This window comes from Plectropomus leopardus, chromosome 7 (assembly GCF_026936395.1).
Source record: "Plectropomus leopardus strain MGB_pleo_1.0 chromosome 7, ASM2693639v1, whole genome shotgun sequence".
In the NCBI taxonomy this organism is placed as follows: Eukaryota; Metazoa; Chordata; class Actinopteri; order Perciformes; family Serranidae; genus Plectropomus; species Plectropomus leopardus.
In genome coordinates, this window is record NC_142182.1 from 15,197,087 (window position 1) to 15,221,594 (window position 24,508).

At 40.2% G+C, this 24,508-nt stretch overlaps 1 protein-coding gene across 2 annotated transcripts in view; it reads right to left on the bottom strand.

Annotated features, from left to right (window-relative positions):
• Positions 1–24,508, bottom strand: part of osbpl5 (oxysterol binding protein-like 5) — a 53,959-nt gene that overhangs the window by 17,462 nt on the left and 11,989 nt on the right. The window contains exons 2-8 of one of the 2 annotated variants that reach the window (XM_042495535.2): positions 21,697–21,758; positions 13,629–13,781; positions 3,748–3,903; positions 3,435–3,508; positions 1,371–1,451; positions 948–1,049; positions 442–645 (exon numbers count right to left, since the gene is read on the bottom strand). In XM_042495535.2, the coding sequence (XP_042351469.1) occupies positions 442–645; positions 948–1,049; positions 1,371–1,451; positions 3,435–3,508; positions 3,748–3,903; positions 13,629–13,677 (666 nt within the window). In that variant the 5' untranslated portion in view covers positions 13,678–13,781; positions 21,697–21,758. The remainder of the gene's footprint in view (positions 1–441; positions 646–947; positions 1,050–1,370; positions 1,452–3,434; positions 3,509–3,747; positions 3,904–13,628; positions 13,782–21,696; positions 21,759–24,508) is intronic. The other variant, XM_042495536.2, reaches the window with a different exon arrangement.

A 24,508-nucleotide genomic window follows, 5' to 3' on the forward strand; every position in this document is an offset into this window, starting at 1 on the left:
TTATTACATAAAAATTGAAACTATTGGGTGAATGCAAAGGAAAGGTAAAAATAACTGCAGTGACTAAACTGAGGGTCAATATGCACGACAAAATTAACCAATATAAAATATAATTACAGATATAACAGCTTTTGTTTTACCTTGCAGTGCACTGCATTTTAGTCAGCACATTTAAATTAAAATATACAGTCGTGACAATTATCAGCTGTTTTACACCACCACTAGGAGGCACTAAAGTCAATGTTTGTAGAAGCAAAACTCTTGGTGCATGTTGCAAAAAACAAAATCAGACTTAATTGATATTTGTATCTAAAAATAAAAAATATAGAATTATCCTTGTGTAGAGTAAATCTTAGTCTGTCTCAATATAATCACCTAAGTCTTGATCAACTGTTATATCTAGATTTTAAAAAACACCAGTGAGTATGCAACTTGTCTGACCTTGACAGCCCAGATGGATTTTTCCAGTGGGTGGTAGAGCTTAAAGCAGAAGCCGTCCTTCTTCGAGGGTCTCTCAATTAGCTTGCAAGCGCTCAGCAGGATGGTACCCACCCAGTGGTCTGCTTTGGGGGTCTTATAGATCAAAAGAACTCCAGGCTTCAGGGCACACCACAGCTTGGTCCAACCTTTTAATGAGCCACGGATCTAAAGAAGAACGAGGGATGAGACACAAGGGAAATTAAGTATCAAAACATGATGGAAATACAGTGTTGTTGATGTGACGCTATTAGAAAACAAAACAAAAAACTACAGGACTTACATGCAAGGTGCAATTAAAAGGTTAACTTTGTGTTCATTAACCTGTAGTTCCACAATAATTTGTAACAGCAAATGTGCAAATTACTAGGTTGATCATTTGTTCTAGGAATAAGTGACAGATGAAAGGTCTAAATAGTGTGACTGCAGACGTCATTTTGGCGTCTGCAGGTGTCAGTGTAGCAGTTCACCTTCAGCCAGTTGGACATGATGACGACACTGGGGTCCTTTAGTGCACTAGACAGTTCTTTAGCTGCCCGTTTCTTCTCTTGCCTGTAATTCTGCTTTTGAACCTGTGAAACAGGAAAATTCAATACATGAATGAGTCTTACTGGTTGAGGGCTGATCTAAGAGAGCCAACACTAGGTGGAAGCAGAGTCAACCAAATTGCTGGCAATCATGCTGGCATGCTGTCATCTTCTGTCACCACAACATGTTTCATTGTTGATCATTTGAAACTTACACAATGGTACAGATTTAAAATACAAAAAAAGCTCTCCCTGTGCTTAGACTGACAGGGATACTGAATAGCTAAATAATATGCACTTTATATTTCAAGATACATAATGCTACACATTTTGCACAATTGTCTCATGCAAGGAGGTGATGTTCACCTTTAGAGACTCCTTCCGGGCCAGCTTCTCTGTGGGGGAGGGGCACTCCTTCTCAACACCATTAAACATCCTGGACTCAGACTGGTGGGAGGAGAGGAGACAGTCAGTGAGGATGAAGAGGAGGAAGAAGAGAGATTTAAACTAAATACAGTCAACTACTGTAATCAGGGTTCCTACAGCTATAGCTGTAGCTAGAAGTCTTACAGCTAAAGTCTTACAACTAACTTATACTTGTAAGACTTTTTAAGAGTTTTTTTAATGCCACTCAGAATTGAATTTAAGACCAAAAAAAACATGAACTGACAGCATTACTAAGGATTTTAGGACAGTTTTGCTGAAATTTATACTGTAACATAAAACGTGACTGCTTTGTCTCAGTGTGGAGACAGAATTGGGAAATACCTGACGTTTGATGGTGAGTTTTCTTATCAATTTTGTGTTTCTCACTGTGCCTCGATTTCCATTGTGCGCATTGCCTTAACTGGTTTACTTTTTGGTGGAGATCTGTTTAAACACACAATTACCATTGAATCTATATTTCTCTAGGTCGTCCAGGGTACAGCGACAGCTAGCTAGCAAACATTGGATCCTCTGCTGTTAACAGAGTGTTGTTGGTTCCACTATCCTGATGTGGTGACGTTAATGCAAGAGGCAGTTGGAAAATTACTTTAAAAAAGGGTTTTTACCTATAACTTTGAGATTTGACGATGCAACATCAGAAGAAAACTATTCTAAAAGCCTGTTTCCTTTTGCTTCCCCTTTTTACGACTTGTGAATGATGAATTTAAGACAGTTTCATATCAATTAAGGCCTTTAATACCAATTCAATGCCTTTTAAGGCTTTTTACAGATCTGCGGGAACCCTGAAACTACTAGAAGATATTTTTTAATCAAATCTACAAAGATAATCAGTGATTAACAATCAAAACAGCATTTTTTTTCATAAACTTTGGAGGTCATATTATAGAATATAACGACACAGCACTGTTAGACAAGCAATACAAACTTAACTCTTGTGATGTACCGCAACAAAAGTTAACTGACTGAACTGGCTTGCAAACACCACACGGTTTAACTGCTCCGTTAGCTACGTATCATTATCTGCCACACACGACTGTATGAAGCAGGCAGGTGGCCCTTTCAGTCAGAAAGGCAACATAGCTGGCAGCTCTGGTGTTGTGACCACAAACCCACTGACTTCCTCAGTTAGACAACAAAGGCCACTGACTGTTTGATGGTCTCCACAGATCAGTAAGTAAAGATTAGAACCTAAGTGGTAAATTATGCTTTGATTTCACTGTGGTATGTTATTACATAACCACTTGTTCTGTATGTACTACACCAATATGACTCACAATATTATTTGGTGAGCCCACACATGCGCTTGGTTTTATCTATTTTTTATTATTTTTTTAAAAAAGAGCCATTCTTAAAAACGTAGTACACTGTTGCAACCCCGTATAAACAACATCATGAGAGGGTCTCAGTCTCTTATTGTCACACAAGAGCTTTCAGGACGGAAGAAAGGGCAAAAGGCCAGTGATGCAGCTGCACCTGCGAATTATTCCACATAAAAAAAAAAGGCGAGGCGAAGCGACAAGAGGAGAGGAGACAAGACAAGATGAGATTACGCAGTTGCCGTTGGAAACATTTATTGACTGCTCCTAACTATTATTACTAAAGAATGGAAACAGATTGTTAGGACTAACGCAACAGGCAGCACCAGGACAATAAAGGTCTGGGTCAAATACATGGCTTGTGGAGCTAAAGACACAGTTCCCACCATGGCCCTGACATATAAATAAGACTTATATTGGTGCAGTGTCAAGACTTGAAATGTTATTAATTCTTGGCTTGTTAGTGCTGATTTACAAAAAAAAAAGTTTGAAACTAAGTGGAAGTCACAATCTCAACTCTAGTTTTGTCTACTTTAAACTCTTGTTTTAGGTTGCTAAGACTGCAAGCAATCAGAGGATTGAGAGAATAAATCACAAAATACAAAAGGAAATGGGCTCACCTAATGAATCAGTTAGTGAGCTGCCCAATCAGGATCTGTGTTCTTACCTTGCTGCCTGGTGATTGGGCAGGACTAAGTTCATTACTCAGCATGGAGAGACCGTTCCTGTCTGTGTCACTGCCTGGTGGGAACCCACAACACACAATCACATACAAATGAACTTCATCAATAAACCTGCTGACAGACAATCAAAGCATGGCAGCCCAAAAAGCAGATAAAAAGCAGCAACTGAGGTTCATTGATTTGGAATAAGTTCAGCACAGCACAGAACACCATTGTCTCACAGACACTGGATTCCTCTACCACTGAAATATCATATTTTGTTATTCACATTTCAGCTTTGACCTCTCTGCCTTTTACCTGGACTGAGGTTGTAGAGGTCATTGTCTCCTCCATAAGACAGGTTCCGTGTGAGGGCGCGGGGGTCGATTTTGGGTGGGGAGGTGGCGTTGGGGCACAGAGAAAACCTCCGATGAAACAAATTCTCCTCCTTCATGCTGACAACCTGCCCGTCGTCTGCAGATTTGGAAAGGAAGAATGGAGCAGAGGAAGGGAAGACAGAAAATTCTGATTAGAACAAAATGTTACAAGATTTTTGCCTGCACTTGTTTGTCTTATATCAAAAATAGTTCAAGTCATTTATCTTGTCTTGTCTTGTCTTGTCTTGTCTTGTCTCATCGTCTTTTGAATATAATCTTACTTGTTGTCTCTCCATGCGTCACTGACTTGGAGCTCCATCCTCAGCCCTTCTCTTTGTGTATATCTATCGGTCTGTCTGGACCCCCACCCTTTCTCTCCTCTCCAACACTAACAAAGACCTACTGTACCAGGACATGTCAGCCTGTCCACATAATAGCACTGTGCGTGGCAGTGACAAGCAGCTCAGACTTCACATTGTCAGTGTATATGACAGATAACGTCTCCAACTGAGTTCAGTCACTCTGTCCACAGAGACTCACTGTCCGAGGCGACCCCCTCTATACCGCTGACACTTGTCGGCCGGCATCAACAGGCTTCAGAGCAGAAATTGCTTTGCCCCCCAAAAAGCTGCTTCTTCTGTCATTCCCTTGATATCCACAAGGATGCCATCTAGTAATGAGATGCACATCTCAGCACACAAAAGGGGACAGATGCAGCTACTGCAGATGTGGGCAGGATCAAGCCGTCTCCCTGCAGCTTTATGTTGTTAATTTACTGCGGTGAGTGGATTAGTTATATTTTTAGCTCACCATGCCCACGTAGAGTAGACAAAAAAAAAACACATAAAAGCAACCATACAGGCAAACTGTATATAAGTCAGCACGTACAGAGACACAACTGTATCAAGAGTTTGTCTGTCTCTCTCTCTTGTGCCTTGTTTTCTCCTCTACTGAGCTCTGTAACTATTGACAAGCGGCAAACTATTCATAGCCATGTTATTAACAACTGCTGAGGGTCACGGCTGTTTCCAGACGGATCATTATGCTTGTTCAAACGGGTGGCGAGCTGATCATGGCAAACCAGAGCTGACGGTAAAACACTGAGGTTAATGGAGCGTGGCTGTTACCACCTGGGTCTGTCTGGACGGCTGTAATGTTCTCTGCTCAGATCAATATAATCCCATTCATTTTCTCTCAGTGCACAAACACATACAGTAGACAAGACCCTCTGACTCCCAGCCTACGGAGTTGTCTCGCCTACAAGCCCTCAATTACAACATCCAAGAACAGCATGTTACATAAAATTCATTCAAACAACATTTTCACACACTGATTCATCTTTTAACTCTACCACATCAGTCAACTGTGATTACTCTGACAAACAGCGCTTTCCTCACGCACCAAAGTGTACATACTGCTAAGTAATAGAGGTCAAACCTGTGAGGTGACAGGGGCTCAAACTGGAAAAGGGGAAACTACATTAAGTGTTGGAGGAGTCTTGGCGGTTAGCAAACTTTACCCTCCCTCTACAGGTTCATATAGGCACATATTAAAACTACCCAAACACACTCACATCCGTCTCCTCGTAACACCACTCCCAACTTCCCTCTGTCTTCTACCCTGCCTCTGTGACTCACTCCCTCAGCTTCCTGACTCCCTTCTCATTTCTGATCTTGCAATCTCTTCTGTGCATTTCTTCATCCTGCCCTCTGCTCTTTTGTCCTTTCAAAGACGCATGTATGAACAACCACGATATGAGATGGAACAGGTAGAATTTATTCTTCCTGCAAAGGAGCCTTATTTGTCCTTGTGGAGCAGATCTATAAATAGCATTCCACTGCTGCAGTGCATGCGTGCATGTGTAGTTCAGTGCTGCCTGAACCCTGAGTACAGAGCACACTGCATGGAAAAGAGCATGAAGCTTTTGCATTACACAACAGTGCACACAATGGGCTGCCAAACTGTTATCAGGACACACACACATGGGGAATTAAAATCACTTACAGTGCAGACCCTAGGGCGGGTCAAGATGTGGGCAGACATTGAGACTGAAAGGACAAACCAATCACAGCTGGTTCTCACAGCTGCAGGGTGGAGATTTGCTGGGAGGAAGACTGTGTATGAGCATATTACGTAGTCTAGACTGAGCATGGGTGTGGAATCCACGCATGCTTAATGTGTTTGTGTTGTGTGTGTGTGTGTGTGTGTGTGTGGGCCTGTCAGTTGGGCATATACTGTACAGAGAGGCCATTCCACTTGTGTTTGTGCAGCGTTTGTTGGATGACGTAAGTGTAGAAAATGAGTGTGTGGATGTGCATACGTGGCCGTGAGTGTGTGCGTGCCTTGTTGCTGCAGACTGACGGGAGGATTACACATGCACACGATGTAACGCCAAAGGAGAGAGAAAGTGCTCCTCTCCAATCCCAGCAGCAGCGGTGAGAGCAGGCCACACTGAGTGCGCATTACTCACAAACACACATACAGTACGTGAGTGCACAGAATACGCACTCACACCAGCAGTAGTGTTGTGAGTTACAGTCAAACTATGTCAGGGGAGGACAATTTCATAAATTTAAACAATATCACAAATATCACTTGCTTTATTACAGTGCTTATGTGCATTAACACAATGAAATTTTTAGACACAAGATGAAACTAAAATAAGTACTGAGGTGTTTCAGTGTCCAAATATAAATGAAAACATTCAACTACTGTATCCTCTGAGGCTACCGAGCTCAGTGTTGGCCTTAACAGAAGTAACAGAAGATGCAGTGTGCGTAATAGAGACGCTTCCACTGTGACGAGAAACATAACTTGACATCAACAGCAGAGCGACATTCAGATTTATCAGTGGGACCCTCTTAAATACTAGGAAACGAAACATTAATTAGTGACGCTTTATCTTGTGACTCGGCTCGGAAAAACACTGAAATAGAGGAAGCTCTGTTCTATTCCTAATGAGTGGAATTTTTTTTTTAGGTCACATTAGTTTACATATTGAAAAATGAGAAAACATGACAGGAATCTGTCCAATGAGTATGCAAGGAGAAATCCAAGCACCATTTTGCTCGCTCTAAGCAGCCATTCTACCCTCTGATTGACCTTCTTTTAAAACTGGAACACAACATGCAGTCATGCTAAACCTTCGCTCTCAAAACTTACCGTAAACACCACCTAAAGTTTGCCAATCTTGGCTGACATTACACAGGTGTTGGGCCAATATTTACCCAGTGATATGAACAACTTGTGGAAAAGATAACAGTGAGGTAGCAGCACCAAGCAGCCAATAAAACACATTCCCGTGTCACACACTAACCTTGACCTATGAGAGGGACAGATAAAACAACAACAACAAAAGCTGTCTGACCCACAGTTACCTTGTTGAGGTGAAAGCACTTGTCTTGCTGTCACGTGGGACACATTCGTTTTTAGTAATCATTACACCAACTGAAAGGAGGAGTGAAACAGAGGGAGGTGTTCTGGAGGGGAACACTGACATGTTCTAACCTGTATATTGTTGACATGCTTGACTGATCTAACTAATATAAAATAAGTCTCTCAGGGACAGACAAGGCTGGGCTGCAGATGTAGTGGCTGATAGTAACCTTGGCTAGTTTGTAATATATTCCACACATCCAGATTTTGTTGAGAGGCCATTTCTAGAAGACAGTTTAACATTATCCAAATCCATGACCTAAATTCAACCAAAAACACTGTATGAGCATCTGGCAGATAGACAGTTTACAACTGTTTGAGTACACATAGACAAAAAACACTGGAGCAGCAGGGAACATGGTGTCAAGATGGGTTTTGGTTGTAACACTAAGGCCATTTCTATACCAATTCTGATAACTTTAAGACCTAAATTTTGTGTCCGGTGCAACTTTCTTTGCACAAATCTGAATTATAACTGACCAAATGTTTTCACAAACATAAAATAGTTATATGATCACTACTTGCCTCAATGAATTACTGCAAAACCTATGGTGGAGCTACAATTAGGGTCGATTCATTGTCTGTGTATCCAAGAGAGTCCTATTTGGTCTGCATGACATCAATGTTGTCATCCGCCAAAGTTCACAAGGGACCGCACAGATTCCTATACAGACGTCCACGTGCAGCCTATTTTTTGTGACCCCACAGACTGTACGTATAACTACTACGCCCACTTTGCATGCTTCAGTCCCTTGTTCCACACTCCAGTCCAAAACACTACGGTCAAGCTGCAGCCGCTGCACGGCGATGGAGTTAGTTTCAACTTGGATTATCCACAGGCACTCACTTTGGGCCCAGTAGTGTCTTTTTAGTTATCCAGTAGTGTTGGCAATAGGATAGTAAGCTCACCTCTCAGCCCTCCCATTTACTGCGGGGGCTGACACGGACCCTCCATTGTGCTATGAATAGAACCGTGTGTGCGTCTGCGTGACTGCAGCTGTCCGCAGACGTTCAGTGCGGAAAGTATGTGTGAGCTTTAATTGTATGTAGCTGCTATCAAATCGGGATTTAGTGCTAGCATTGTTTGATAACTTAAACAGAAAAAAATGCCAATATAAATGACAGTATAAATAGCTTGTCACAAACACAGAGATTTCCAACAGTGATCAAACAGAGTAATCAAGCTTGCTGTGTCCAACTCCTGTAAGGAGAACGTTTTTGTTTATCGCTGAAAGAGGTTGACCTAGTGTTGATACATTTTTTTTTCTCCAGTTAAGTTCACACTGAACACAAGTTCACAAGAGGCTTTTTGTTTTGTTTTGTTTTGTTTCACACAATGTCCAGTAATCCTAAATTATAAACTGACACTCATTCTGTCAACACTACTGCTATTTACAGCGGAAATGTCATATAAAGTTCAAGCTCCCTGATTTAGCACCCACGTTGGCCCTTTACCCTGCCCTGCTGTCATTCTCTTTATGTCTTTTTGCAACCACACACACATACAAACACAGGCAACGAGTCAATTAATTTTTATCTTGAATTCAATGGAATGTAAAAACAAAAAAAAAAATGTCTGTCAGGAGTCACAATCTTACATCTCTTTAACCAGTTTGCTATTCTTGCTAGTGGCATCACAGCTGTGTTCCTGACTGTTGCAACTACCTAGCTTACATGAGCAAATAATACTGAGAGTTTGAGAAATTTGACAGTTACTTCAGAGGAGGAGGGGAGTTCAGAGGTGTGCTGAGCTGACTTAGCTGACGTCAGAAACTAACCTTTATTTCAGTCGGGACCTGTGACCTCCCTCATGCTTGTCCACAGTGACACTGTCAATGTCAGTGACACATACAAGGTTACAAGGGGTTGGTTATATGACATTTGCTACTGCAGTGCCGGGATGTTATGCATATTAAAAATTAAACAATTTGTGCCCTGATTGATGCACTGAGCTACATTTAATTTGCCAACATTTTCACATAATCAGTTTGAGTTTAAAAAGAAAATTTCAGGGCATCTCATGAAACCAAATCTGATATCCAAACATTTAGTCTCAGACATTTTAGGAACAAACATATAAAATAAAAATTTAAAGACCTATATCCTTAAGACAAACACCAAAATGTAGCATATGACAGTTGGTCACCAGAGCTATAAATGATAAAAATTGAAAATAAAAAACAAAAATGGGTATAGATAAAACAGTAGTAGTAGTAAACACAAAAGTATATTATTCTTGATTCGACACTTTCTCTCAGAATCTTAATTACGAAAGGAGACTGAGCGACAGCCAAACATAACTATGGCTCTGACTAAAAAAAACCCTCCATTGTGTGTGTCTACATCTGCACCCTGTAGTGTTTGCTAATCTTGTGTGTGAGAGTGTGAGAGCCTTGCAATTCTGACAGCCAGGATCAAGCCAGCTGTTGCTAATATGACGGCACAGATTAAGTCCTGACACTCCCTCCATCGTTCCATCACTCCATCTGTCCTCTCCTCAGCACCCCCAACCCTATTAACCCCCCGTCTCCAGTGACGACGGGACTAATGGATGGCCATATGACCTAGATATACACCAATAGGCTGTTGCCAAGTACAGTATGTGCATCAACAATAACATACTGCAGCAGACAGACCATTTTTTCAAGGGGGAGAAAGGACATGCCCACACATACCAGTGAGCAAAATGTGCAGACATTTGTTGTTGCATTTGTTCACGTGCAGTGCATTTCAACCACTGCCTCTGCTACTGCTGCAGGATTGCTCACAGACATTGTTTCTACACCAGCATCCACCTATTCAGTTGCCTTTACTCTTTCCTAAAGAGAAACATTGTGTAATTTTTCATCGACTTACACGTCCTGTAAAACATTTAACTACTGCAGATGATAATTATGTTCTTTCCAAACAGTCCGTATCACCCCCAAAAAATGAGAAGGAAAAATAAAATTATGGGTGCAAAGAAAATATCCTTCAAGTTTTCGAAGAAGATTTAAAAAAAATAACTGAAATAAGTACAGCACTTTAAAGTTGACCCTGCCTTTCCAATACCATACACAGCACTTAAGCAGCATGCACAACACAGCTGTAACTGCTCAGAATTCAGGTCAAGACATTCACAATGTGGCCCAGTAACACGGATGTTCATCCATCCAAATCGACTCTATAAAATTTTAAAAACCACTGGCCCTAGTTCATTTCCAGTAAATGCCTTGAGCAAACACAGACAACAGAAATATTTTAAAGGTTCAGTGTGTAGGAATTAGGGGCATACATTGGTAGAAATGGAATATAATGCAATAGGTATATTTTCTTTAGTGTATAATCACCTAAAAAATAAGAATCATTGTGTTTTTGTTACCTTAGAATGAGTGTTTTGATCTACAAAGGAAGCGAGTCCTTGTTTAAGAAGATTGCCAAAATGCACCACTATATTTCTACAGTAACCATTCAGGTTTTCACATCAGCTTCTGCAGTAAGCTCATCTGCAATGAGCATCGCCGGACTTACACTGATTTGTAATGCTACACTGCTTCATTCAGTGTTTCTGGTGGTATAAATCACCAGGTCCATTTGTTTTGGAGAGGAAGAGACCTCTGTGGATAATTTAGCTTCCAGTGAACATCTCTTGAACATCTGGATCTTAAGTTACCAGACTAAAAAGGTGACCACGCATAATCTTGTGTTGGACAAGTTGTCCACAATGACATGCCAAACAGTACCAGAAATACATTAACTGTAATGTGAAAGTGAAACTGCTTTATTTTTTTATTTTCTATTTTTTACCAGTTTAAATCACTGGAGATGTTTGTTTTGGATGTGAGGAGATAATTTGTCTCATGGTAAAATCCTCATGAATGTCTTGATCAGAATAAGGTGAGCACACTTTACCTTATCAGAGAAAAGGGGTTAGCACACATTATTAGCATCAGTGGGCAAGCCGCCAAAATCCAAGATGCCAAACCGCATCAGAGATGCACGGATGTGTAACGTGGAAACTGCTTTGGTCGGTGTTTTAGCTGTTTAATCACCTGGTATATTTGTTTTGGAGAGGAAGAAACGTATGCAGATAATTTGGCTCTCGATAAAAACCTCCTCAACGATGAAAACAGAAGAAATTCCAGCTGGGGGGACTTTTAGCTGTTTGCAATCTGTGATTCACCAAATCCCCCTAAATTTTACACACTTCACCTTTAAGTGATGGTTGCAGCTTCACCAAGTTTTTACAGCTGCTGTTCTGACTAGGAAATAGGAGAAGTAGAATTAGAAACTGATTTTTTTAACATTCACAACATAAAACAATCTCTAACAAAATAAAAACAAATGAAAAATCAAAACTCTACTGTGTCTAAGAGGACATGAAGGAGACAGAACTAGGTCAACTTTTACAGTTTAAAAAGGAGGCTAATTTTATTGCACTCTGTGGGAGGATGTGTGGTTTAGTTGTTCTATTCTGAGTCTTGTGGGGCGTGCAGGTATATTTTAAGGAACTTACATGGAGAAAATGCCTTCCAGCCAGACTGCCCATTTGATCTTACTTAAAATAGGAAACTCCCTTTGTTGTGTGGGGACTGCTGTGGTCTGTAGCCACGGTAAGCCTTCACTACACCACCATACAACCACAATCTCCACCCTGGTCTACCCAGCATGCCCCTCTCTGATACAGCAGCAACTGACCATTATGTAGCTAGTCTAGACCATTTTATAAACTTTCTTCAAGGTCTTGCTCACGTGATAAAGTGTTTCTGCTTATATATAGTTCAGGAAAGTTATCAGAGGTTATCTGAGTTCTTGCCCAGCTGTGACCTGAGGGCTGGGGGAGGAGAGGGGCTAAGGATTTGTTAGTTGGAAAAAGTGCCTCCACTGTTCCCTGTGCTCCAGGTTAGACTGGCAGGAGACACAACCTCCCTTCGCACACACAGCCGGTCACTGAGAACAGAGGCTTCTGTCAGGGAGAAGTGAAAGAGCAAGGTAAACATAGCCTGAAAATGAGACGTAGGATTCCCTATAAGGGGCTGGGAAATGAGCTCAAGACTCTGGTTCAAGCTGAGGATCAGAAGTAGGGGAGCAAAGATTAGGCAATGTGCATCTGACAACAGAGCCGGAGATATGGATACATCGAAACACAAGCACAGATCCAAAACAAATTCTGAGTATCAAAAAGACTATATTCAAGTATCTCTCTTTCTTCACTTCTGCTTCTAGTGTCTGTGTACTTTTTGCAATCACATACTTACTTTGATCCCTCAGCTTCCTGAAAAAATCTACTACACCAGAGGTAAAACCAACCTCAATATTCACATTAGAGTTGTATTATTTTAAATTCAATTGAATAACGTTGTATTGTAGCATTTAAAATACAGTGCAGCAAAAACTACGTTACTTTTATCCTGGTTTCCTCGTCAAAAAGCCCATGTGATTTTTCCATTGACTTTGCAGCATTGCAGAAAATAAGATCTGTGAGAAAAGTTTATGATACTTGCACGTTTTGTTCAGCAAGATAATTTTCCCTACATATAGGGGCAAAAGCACTGCAACTTAAGAGAATGCATGCAAACAGACAAAACACAAGCAAACTAAGAGGACATCTTGATCAATCTGAAGACATGTGCAGCATTTGTGTAGTGTAGTGCAAATACCACAACACAACACATTAAGAGAAAAGCACTACAATACATCACAACACAGCAGCCTTGGTGTTTCCAGAGGACACTTAATACTGATGTGCACATACGGACACGCTTGTTTTGGTAGTGGCTTGTGACTTGAGTTACTGGAGTTGGCTATCTGTCAGTGGTTTGAGAACATGAGCTAAAATGTAGGTGTTTTTTACTACAGTCAAGCCAGCCTCTACTCCAAAAAAAACAGACACTTGTTACATTTTTTATGTTGTAGAATAAAACGTGATAGTCTTTAACGCTTAAGTTAACAGACCTTTTTTAAGGCATCTAACCAAAAACTCATTCAAAAAATGAATTGACTTCAAGGTGGGGAAATCTAGGGTGCTGAAATGTCATTTACAAGTTTTAAGGACTCATTCCTTCACAACTCTTTGTCTTTGGAGACATATAAAACAGTCATATTCACCTTTCTTGGTAAATTTGAAACCTCAACAATTCCCCAAACTATGATTCACTGGAACCATGTTTGACCTGGTCGATAGAGCCAGCTGTCTGTGTGTACTGTTGGATCCAAGCCAGGAGTAGTTGTGTGTGAGGACCAGCCTCGGGCAGGCCTATCCAGGCTGAGCTGATGAATGGAGAGGTGCCAAGCATGGCCACTCTGTTCGCATCAACATGCAGACAAAAGAACATATGCACATCTACACACACGCACAGAGAGACACTACCTGGACATTTTAAGTATCAAAGGACCTCAATGACGTACTTTGAGAGGCTGAAGCCGTTACTTCGACTTGAACTGGCACATCCTCCATTGCTTTGGTTTTCAAGGAGTTACTTCTCTTGGAACATCAAGGACACTCATTGTGCAGCACCACTTTTAACACCATCAGATCCTCTCAGTGTCAGTGGAATGAACCTGTACACAGAAACAGATCTGATGGTACTTGCTGCCTGACAATCAGCATCAGCACACTGATTCCCACATGTACCACATGAACCCACATGTACAGAGATCTGAACACACACTGTGACAAACCTCCAGCAGCTCAATTACAGCTGTGAGCAAAAGGAGGCAACAGAGTAATGACAGAGGATTAACAATACACGGTGTAATTCTTTGTCAATATGCATGGTAGAGCTGCAGCTATCAGTTAAGCATTGTACTAATTATTGTGATAATTGATCAAGTAATGAGCAGACCTAGCCTATTTTTTAAAAAAAAAATATATATATATATATATATTGCTGTTATCTATTTAGAATTGCAGTAAATAGTAAAAAAAAGTGTAATTAAAAAAACCATCCCCCTACAACCGACAAACAGGAGCTTTAAGCCTTCTTAATTTTTTTTTTTTTTTTTAAATCCAGTGTCTTGCTACATTTTCAAGCATCAATATTTTTCTGTCCTTTGGAAATGCACGCTGTTTCATTTTAGATTTTTGTGAACATGTCTGCAATTTCTTAATGAAACATATTATAGTGTTCTGTCTTCAGTATATGTTAGTAAATACTGGTATCATACAGTATTAAGAAAGTGAACTCTTGGTGTTAGTAACCAGTTTAATCTTTACTGAATTCACCGTAACCAAATGTTTCCTGCATGACCTCATCACATTTCCACATTGGTCAGGAGGCACTTAAAAAAATCCCTGTAAAAAACAGTTTAATTATAATATTTTACATCTTATTTTTTTAATATTTCAAGTCTTTCATGGATGACCATTTTCAGTTCAGGTAACAGAAATCCAACTGATTTGAGGCCAGGATAGACCTCAACCATTCTGAAAAAATGTCCAAGATATTTTTGTAGCTGTCTGCATTTTCAGTGTTGCATCCCCTAATAGCTACTCTGAAACTGAAACTTGTAAAAATTCTTTTATATAATTTAGTGCATTGTTTTCTCAATGAGTAATGGTTGTTAAAGCCTAGGAGCAGCAAAATGCTAACAAATCATGGTGATCACTATTCCATGATTTACTTTAAGGATGATGTCATGGTAGGCAAACAAAGCAAAAGATATAGTCTTTCGTGTCAAGTTTTCACAGAACATTGTCCTAGTGACAAAATAGCACATTCAGGTTGCCATCTGAGATGTTCAATGTCACCAATTTATTTTAAAGGATAACCATGCTTTCCTCCACGGAACCCTTTCATGAGCACTGTTTCACCGTAGATTTTCTTAATGGTGTGACATAAATCGTCACCTCAGTGACCCTGAGATAGTTAGCGGTTCTTCACGGTAGATAAAGGGTTTCCCTCCACCTTTCTTCCCATCTCGCTTCATCTGAAGTACTCTGCCAGCACATGTGAATGAGAGTAGTTTAAAATCGGCCTGTGAAGAGATGTCAGAGGTGTCAGTAATCAATATTTTTCAAGTGTTTTGTGCAGACCAAAGTCCAACTCACCACTTAATACTATTTCAACTAATTCAATGGAAAATCTCACTTGTTGGTGTTTAAATTGAGATTATTTGATTGTTATTTAATGCCAATTCTTAAACCATGTAGAATATTAGTGCATTTGTTTGTTATAGGACTGTCAAATTATTCTTTTTTTTTTAAATCGCAATTCATCTCAGAATTTTAGAAGTTAATCATGATTAATTGCATTGGGGTTTTTTAATCACCTTTTGAGTTACATTATTTTGCATTTTAAAACAGTTACAAAGTCCATATTGACAAGATAGATCAAGTCTTACCCGGTTGTCCTGATTAGGAATCAAATGACAGAAAAAAATGTATAAAGCGAGCATGTCTGTAACGGGGAGACTCATGGGTACTTTTTTCCCCCCTTTTTTTAAAAAATAATTTTTATCATCATCATTATGATTGTTATTTATTTATTTATTTATTTGTTTTGTCAGTGCCATATATTTCCTTCCGGGAAAGTTTAATTGTTTGTACATTTATTGTATGTTTAAATGTATAAATGCTTAAAACTAATAAATACATGTTTTAAAAAAACTGTCTAGGTAACACGTGACCGTGCTGAGATGCAAAATGAGCTGTTTATTTATGAAAATGTCCCATCTAAGGGTTTGACAGTATCATAAAATTTTACTTTCCCTCCAGCTCACTTCCGTATTTTCACTCCCAAAGCTGAAAAAGTCAATGTACAAAAACACAATCTATCAGCCAATTTTATTCATCTCGTTGCAGTTTTCATTATATATATAAGGGCTTTGCAAATCAGATTTTTTCTCGTGCTCTACTTCCAAGTCACTGCAGTGATTTAAAGGCGCTGTTACATCATGATAAGGCCTTTTTATAGAGCTGACAACCTCTGTTGCAACAAAGGAAATAATAAGATATGTGGAGGCTTGTAAGAAAGAGAAATAGATACAGAAGAAAAGAAGCAGAAAATGAGCCTGTGTCTGATTAAGGCAGCACAGGCTACAGGTTGGGCAGAGTGTGGCTCTCGGGGGAGTGTGTGTGATGAGGGCTGGGGCCCTTCTGCCTGTCTGCTGGAGAGACAGGAGGTGTAATGGGCTGGGAGGAAGATGTCTGCCAGCAGAGACCTGGAGGCTGCCCATCCTAACTGGACAGAAGGAGGGTCATTAAGCAAGGGATAATAGATGACAAGGTGTTGGATAAATGACTTTAATTAATGATGCTGAAGCACAGGGCAGCCCAGTGGGAGGCAGAGGGGAAAAGCAAATTACAGACTCCTCAGACTGTAATATACCATTTAATCTCACCAGCCGCCAAAGATGAATAAATTATGTCAGATATATCTTCTAAAATAAAATATAATTTGGGCTTTTTAATAAGCAGCTTTGAGCTAGTTAGTCAAAAGTTCTGTAAAAGTATCCCTTGCCAAAACAAACCTGCTGCTTCTACCTTCCCATTAACTCACGGGCTGAAAATACTGACTGCGTATCTTAAAAACTGAATAAAAAAACTGTGGCTATAAATATAAAACTGCTTAGCCAGCTAAACTGTGGTGCAAACCCTAAAAGAAGTGAGCAAAATCATCAGCCCATACTGCAGCTATGAAACTTTATGAATGAACAAACCCATGGAAAAAGCAGAGGATGTAGGAAAAATAAGCAAAAGACTATTGTTCATGGTAAGTTTTGAAAATGAGTCAGAGTCTGAGCGACCACACACCTACACAGGTATTTTTACACACAATGTTGGTGAGTGCTGCTGGCTAGAGACAGTTGTATTTTCAATGCAATGATAGTTTACGGGAAAAATGCACCAGCACAGCAAAATCACTTTAGTTAGTTGCAACCATCCTCAGAAAACTGAGATACTGGGTGAGATCCATGAGCTGCTACCCTCCTCCTGCCTCTGACCTCAGCACGGGGCTCCTCTAACTCTCCCTCCAATGGAGGAACGGTGAGAGAGGGAACGAGCCAACTTCACACCACTTCCCACCATACACCGAGCATCTCTTATCTGGGAAAAAAGAAACTCTTACGAAAGAAAACAAAACTTGGCTGACTGTCTGTATTGGATTGCTGGGTGCTCTCACACAGGGGATGAATGAATACTGCCTCAGCACAACTTGCTCATGATTTGTAAAACCTTGAATAGGAAGTAATTGGGTCAATCTGGTAAGAGTGCAAGTTCTGCCCTTTGTCCAAGTAGTCACTTGATAGTCCTGTCACATGCCAGTCCGGGAGCTCAATTAACGTAATGTAATGAGGCTAGACTGCTTCTATAGATCCAATGACTGAACAGCCACTGTGCTCCACTTGCACTCCTGTCTAGGTTAAATGACCTTATTCCTTTCCAGCATTTAATCTTTATCAAAAATAGCACAAGAACAAGCGCTGTTCTGATATCAATATTAAAAATGCAAAAACTGCTAGAACCGTTTTATGAAGTTAAGGTATAAGTTTATGGGCCCCTCAGTCCCTTAACAACAACCTTATGTAATAATTTAGAGGGCCACTTTGTCATAGCTATGTGCATAGATGTAATTCTTTGTCCTGCAGAGGAGAAAAGCTTTTACTCACCACAGGGTTTTGCAAATAGTATCAATAAGTCTTATTCTTTGCAAATAAACAAAGAAACATGACTGCTGCATCACAGACCAACTTCAAGAGCCTGTTAACTCTTTGAGGCAGATTATAATAAGTATAAAAGGTCATTTGTTTTCCCATAAACTGTTCTGTTTAAAGCCTCTATAGTGCCATGCACCAACTGCATGCCAACAAATTAAGGTGTTCCTAAATAGTCAAACATATGCTGAAAATAACAATATAAGCATGTGTAACGTGACTCTACAATCTTGCAGATAATCAGAGTGAATACTGAGAAAAACTGCCAAATGTTCACAAGGTTTAAGAAGTAGGTTGATCAAGTTATCCAAATACCTTTGACTAATAAAATGTGAAACAGGTCTTTCAGTCTATGTTCTACACTTGAGGGGGTTCCATGCTTTACACATCCTTCCCCAATTTATTTAGATGTTATTTCCAAATTTTAACTTCTGAGGATATATCACATTTTTTGCAAAAGTCAGGACAAGCGTACGGTATAATATTAAGATTATACACATATTTTAAGTAAAATTTGTAGAACTGATGCCATGGCATCTGGTGTTTAAGTGGCTCTCTGCCAGTGCCTGTCTGACGATGTGACCTCTGTGAACGTTATCACTTTTACTTCATTTCTTTCCCCTGCACCAGTACCTGCTCAGGCAATGGTGAGCAAGGTTTCGGCCAACAGACCAACACTTCCTACAGTTTGTCCATCCTCCCACATTCTTGTCTGTCACCTGCCCTCCTTCTGTCCCTTAGTCAATCTCACATTGACAGACACTGCTTTAAAAGCTGGCAGCAGCTCCCAGGCTTTTCACTGACAGATACACAGGCTTATCCTAGCCGAAGTGCTAATTATATCATACACAACTAACTGGAGTATATAGATAACATCGACCTTTAAAAATGGTGACAGGTCTCCCAAAGATGTCCCAGGATCATCCATCTATTAGCGACACTTGTTTATCCTTTGAAGTATAAGCCTTTAAATCACATATAGGCAGACATTCATGCTCACATTCACAGCTGCCAATCAACCCCACCTGCATGTCTTTAGGAAACCTATGCAAACACACTGAGAACATGCAGACTTCACACATTGAGACCCCAGCCAGCAAACCAATTGCCCCTTTATGGATCAGTAAAGCTACATTACATGAAAATATGTTTTCTTACTTTCCTCCTGTAGCATCTAAACGCATACAGTTTCAGTTCTATTTTCCTCTGCCACACAGACCCGTACTGCTTCCCTAATAACAGTGAGATCTGCATTTTCACTTTTGCCATCATAATGCTTTGTTAAGAACAGAAAGTCCAGATTGGTTTCCATGTGTCGCTACAACACAGGCAGAGTCTCAGATCTAACACAAAGATGGATAGAGCCACTCTCTAACCACCAGGAACACAATAAATAAGCATAAATCTCACTCTGGCTCCCTCAGTGTTACTCTCATTAAATTACACTTTGCTTTGCTGATCAAAAGAGACTGCTGGGTTCTCTGTTTTCTGTGAATGGAGGTCTACAATGGCCAATGTGGATGCTATTAAGCATTACTGGCACTCCCCTTCATCTATTCTGCCTGACAACCAATTTGGAGCTCCTTTAGATTCACTGTCACAAGGTAAGGCTCTGAATGTATGACTAGTCTTCATAACTCTGCTCCAAGTCACATTAAGTGCCAATATATGGCTCTATAATAATATAAGGTATGACGAATATAGTATACCTCATTGTCCCACTCTATTCCTCTCACATTACCTTAAATCATCCATCTTATACTATGCTGCAAGTCATTTGTTAATCAAATGATTCTATGTAATATCTTGTTTTACCACTTTTCTACAGCAAGTCACAAGTCAAAATCATTCTTTAAAATTAAACTAACAGTTAGTAAGGGGTTTTCAGGCAGTTTGCCAAGCTGGTTGCGAATTTGTGATATACCAGTTTCCTTTGGCATATCTGGCACTCAACTTTTTGTGGGGTCATGTTTGTACACTATAAAAATACTACAAAAGTTTTACTTTTTTTTGACATTTTGCAAGCATATCTGTAAGCCTGTCACAAGTAGTCATACTGTCATTATTACAAAACTATGCCTTTCACTATTTCTAAATGTCCTTTTCTGAGATTAACTAATAATTAATGTTGATGCATTGAACATTGTGTTGGCTTACTATTTCTTTTCCTATGGGCCATTTGGGGGGATTTTGAGATTGATAACCATAGCAATAACAGAGCTTTAAAGCTTCGCAGCATTCAGGTCATTCACTTTTTCCCTGTCAAAGGTTTTTTGGGGGGAGTTTTCCTCATCTGCTGTGAGGGTCCAAGTACAGAGGATGTCGTACGCTGTAAAGCCTGCTGAGCTAATTGTGATTTTTGATAATGGGATTTATAAACAAAACTCACCTGACTTTACTACACAGTACGCAAATTTTGTTTTTAATTCCATGCTCAATACATGAACCCTGTGTGCACAATACTGAGCCTTACTAATGTGAGGTAAAACAGATAAGAGAACTATGTAACCGGTCAGTCAGTAGAAACATAAACCACAAAGTATTTATAGCCATTATCTTAACATTGTAGTAAATCAGATATGCTGAATGTGTGTGGCTTTTAAAGCAGACTAAAAAGTCAGACAACAGTATCCTGGCCGTGGGCTGCTGGGTTCAGTTGAGACATTTTGCCTGGTTAATGTGTAATTTGCAGTTAAATCTAATATGTCTCCACCTGCGAACACATGCCAAGACAAACAGCTCGGGCACGGCTGAATCCAAATGCTTCCTGACTGATATGAGCCGGCAAGTGGTGTTTTTTTTCACAGCTACCACAGTACAGTCTGCTACCAGTTTAGGGCTGTAAGGAATAGCAAAGCAAACAGTTTCAGGATCCCGAAAGCAGAGGCCGTAACGTAACTGTGTCACTTCATTCAATGTGATTCCCCGATACAACAGAAACGTTTTTACAGTAAGAGGACTAAACACATTCGATTCAGTGTAGTAAGAACACCTACTTTACATTTTTACGCCCAATGAACAGATGTGCTGAACAGCTGACTGTCTCCAGTCCTGTTTGTACAGGGAACCAACACGTATAAAGACACTGGTACACTTATCCTTACAGAAGAGACCAAAATATACACTGTGCTCAGGACGGGAGGCTGAGAAAAGAAGCAGTAACTAGTCATTACACTTCCTCTGCCACTGTATAAAAGATCAACATGTACTCCAGGCAAAGTGCCTGTTTAAGGGCTTTGCGTATCTCTCTGAAGTATCATTCTGTAGCCAAATGTCCTTGAGCAACCCCAAACATTTACTCCCTTCTAACCCAAATGAATCTGACACGCCCTGTAAGCTGCTGATCCCAGTTCTGTCAAACAGTTTGTCTTTTTTCACGCTGCACTGTGCTCCAACTTTGCAACACTGACACATGATTGCTCACACACAACACATCTGTGAGCTTTAGAGCAGTAACTGACATTGTGATCAAACAGCTGCAGAAAGCAAGTGTAATAAAAACTGGCATAAACAGAAAGTACATCTAATTCACACCTTAAGAGACATGCCCTAATTCTCTCTTCTGCTCAAAAAGTGAGTTATCCCTCTTGGCAGCACTGAGTAAAAATGTACTTTGCATTTGTGTCAAATTTGAAAAGTAGACTGACGCCTGAGAGAAAACAGGTCCACAAATTAAACCTTAACCTTGGACTGTAACGTGATTGGCGAATGCAAACCATTTGATTAACTGAAGCTAAAGCAGATAGCTTGCCAGTCGAACCGAGCGTATGCATTATTAAGACATTAAAGAGTGGGCCTGCAGGTGAGAGCCTCAGCTTACCTTTCACCTGAGCCGCAGGAGACACCACATCCAGAAGCCTTTGTTGGAGCAGCCTGTGTCACCTGCAGAGATACAAAAGTAAGAGTAAGGTTTCACTTTAACTCTCGCAGTGTAAACAGATAAACGGACTTCATCCATTCCATGCTCCTCCTGGTCACACCACTGTGTTAAGGAGGGTGGAGCCCCACCCCACTCAGTCTCACTCCTGAGGGAGCTGGTAATGTCTCTCTGGGCCAAATGTCTGTTTGCCACCTGCACACACACACTCTAAACTCTGTCAGTATCAGCTAGTCTACAGCAAATGTAGGTTTGGAGCTAAAGAACTTCTTGAGCAGTCTATTCTCCGTACAATACAATAAAAAAGGTCATTGAAAGTGACAGTATAACTGATAACACTCTCAATGCTTTTATATGGAAAGAAACAGGATTCTATTCACTGTGTGTATTTACTGAGTCAACACAAACACTGCAGCAGTCACAGCTAATCATACTCAGACACACACAGACATTTACACACGATCGCATTCATGAAGGACTACTACTCTTACACTAAACAAATACACACCCTAGTAGGATGTGGATCCAAGAAGACTGAACCAATCTCACAGTATAATGTAAATTCTGAATCCGCTTCTTGTGCTAATCTAAATTGTGTCGCTCATTGTAATTGGCTGCACTTGCCATATATTGTTTACAGCTAAAAATGCTGTTTTCAAAACCCCATTCTGGTCTTACTTTTGTTTTCTTTTGAAACGCCTCATAATCCTGGCTGTGCAAAGAACAATGCATTCTCAAACAGCTGGGATGTGTGATAAGCCACAAATCCAAAAACCAAAGCAAAACAACACGCACATCAACTCACACTGCAGCGAGCGCACACACAAGCACACATAGCCCTGATATACAGCAAATACATTAATATGATTCCTAACAGATACAGAGTCACATCCACAAATGCAATACTGTAATCACTCAACCCAAAGCCATTCAGTGTCGTGCTAGTCTTGCTGCGGGGAAACACACCACATGACATTATGTTGTCAAATTGTAGGGCTAGCACATAAACAGGCCTGAATAAATATTGGTACATTAGAGGCTTGTCGCTATGAATTTTTACCAGGATCATACAGCATGAATATTTCTGTTGGCTCATTACCATTTCACAGGTAAGACAATTTCACTGACAAAAAATAATACAGTATCATCAATCCCCTAATTTTGCAATTCTGTGCAAAACCTGCAAAAACCTCATTTTAACTGTACAAAGAAATCGCTGACATGTATCATTGCTGATGACATCCTAATTAATGATCTCATGGAAAAGCAACAAGTGCAAAATGGGTTGGTTCTGTGCCTTTAAATCCTATCGCAGAGCAAAGTAGGAAGCCATAACACTTGAGTACGTCTAACCTAAATAAGAAGTGAACTGAGAGAGAATCCCTGAGCTGACAGCGCTTGAGGGGCAAAGACAAAGGGGGGAGGCAGTACAGAGGGGATGCAAGCCAAACACAGACAGCAAATAGTGGAAAACAGTAAGACACGGAAGAAGAGGGAAGTAGGAGCAAATCTAAGATCAGCTGAGAGGGCCATATCATCAACGTAATAACCAAACAGCACTTATTTCTGTTATTCCTTCTGTCCTACACAAAAGAAGGATTTGTATGACATGAATAACATGAGGCACAAGAAATGTACAAAGTGTGTATGTACAAAGAAGTGAAGGAAGACACTGTGACCCAGAATGTGGCATGGTTTGGATGGAAGGACTCCAGAACTACACCACTTTCTAATACACACTTAGATAGCTGTCCTACATTTTCTCATTCAGACCAGACATTAAAGTGTCCGTTCTTGGGCTGATTCACGCTGCAATAAAACATGGGGAAGTTCATAATCATGAGGATGCGTTCACATGACCTGTATTCCTCTCTGTACTGTTCAACAACACAACATATATGCACAAAAATAACATGTAAAAGTGTTGGCTTTACCTTGATATAATGCTCTTATAAGGATTTTGGCAACACCCAGAGCTGGACATACAGAAACTACTTATTACTGTGACTGATGATGTACTACACTATCACTTACTGTAGAGTCTTGGGGGTTTTCCAAAGCCTTTTTAAATTCTACTCCTGGCCTCAAGTAACTGGGCCAAATCAAACACAGCAAAGAAGTGATTAGCCACACTAGCCATGCAATTGAAAACTTTATGGTTATGGATGGGTGAAACACTACCACATGCATATTGCATAACCAGAGCTCTACATGCCTCTTTGCAAGGATACAACTAAGTAACATTTACATCAGAATATTGTGAGCTCGCCAACTTTCCCAGCAGAGAGCCAAGACTGACTCATAGGAGAACGGGCCAGATCCTGCCCGCTGATTTATAGTTGTGTCTCTGGCTCGATTAAGGGAAACAATAGGAAGGGTGTGAACAATGACTTGAAGCTAGAAGTAGGTGCTCCAGCTGGGAATATAGTAGTGGCTAGAGACAGAGGTCAAACTTATATGTTCAAAACAACTGACTGGTATTTTGAGATTTTATTGATTTATTCAAAATTCACCAAAATCTGCTAATTGTGGCACATTAAGTTCTTCCACATCCACATCTGTCCATTCACAATATTTGAAATTCTGAACATCACTATTCAGATTGTTCCTTTACCTCCATAGAAAGACACAAATACTACTGAAAGTAGTGCTACATGATCAGACAAAACAGTATGCCATTTCCTTTTGCTCAAAAGGTAGAAAAACTACAACTACCAGAATGCACTGCACTGGCCCAATCACAGTCTGAAATTAA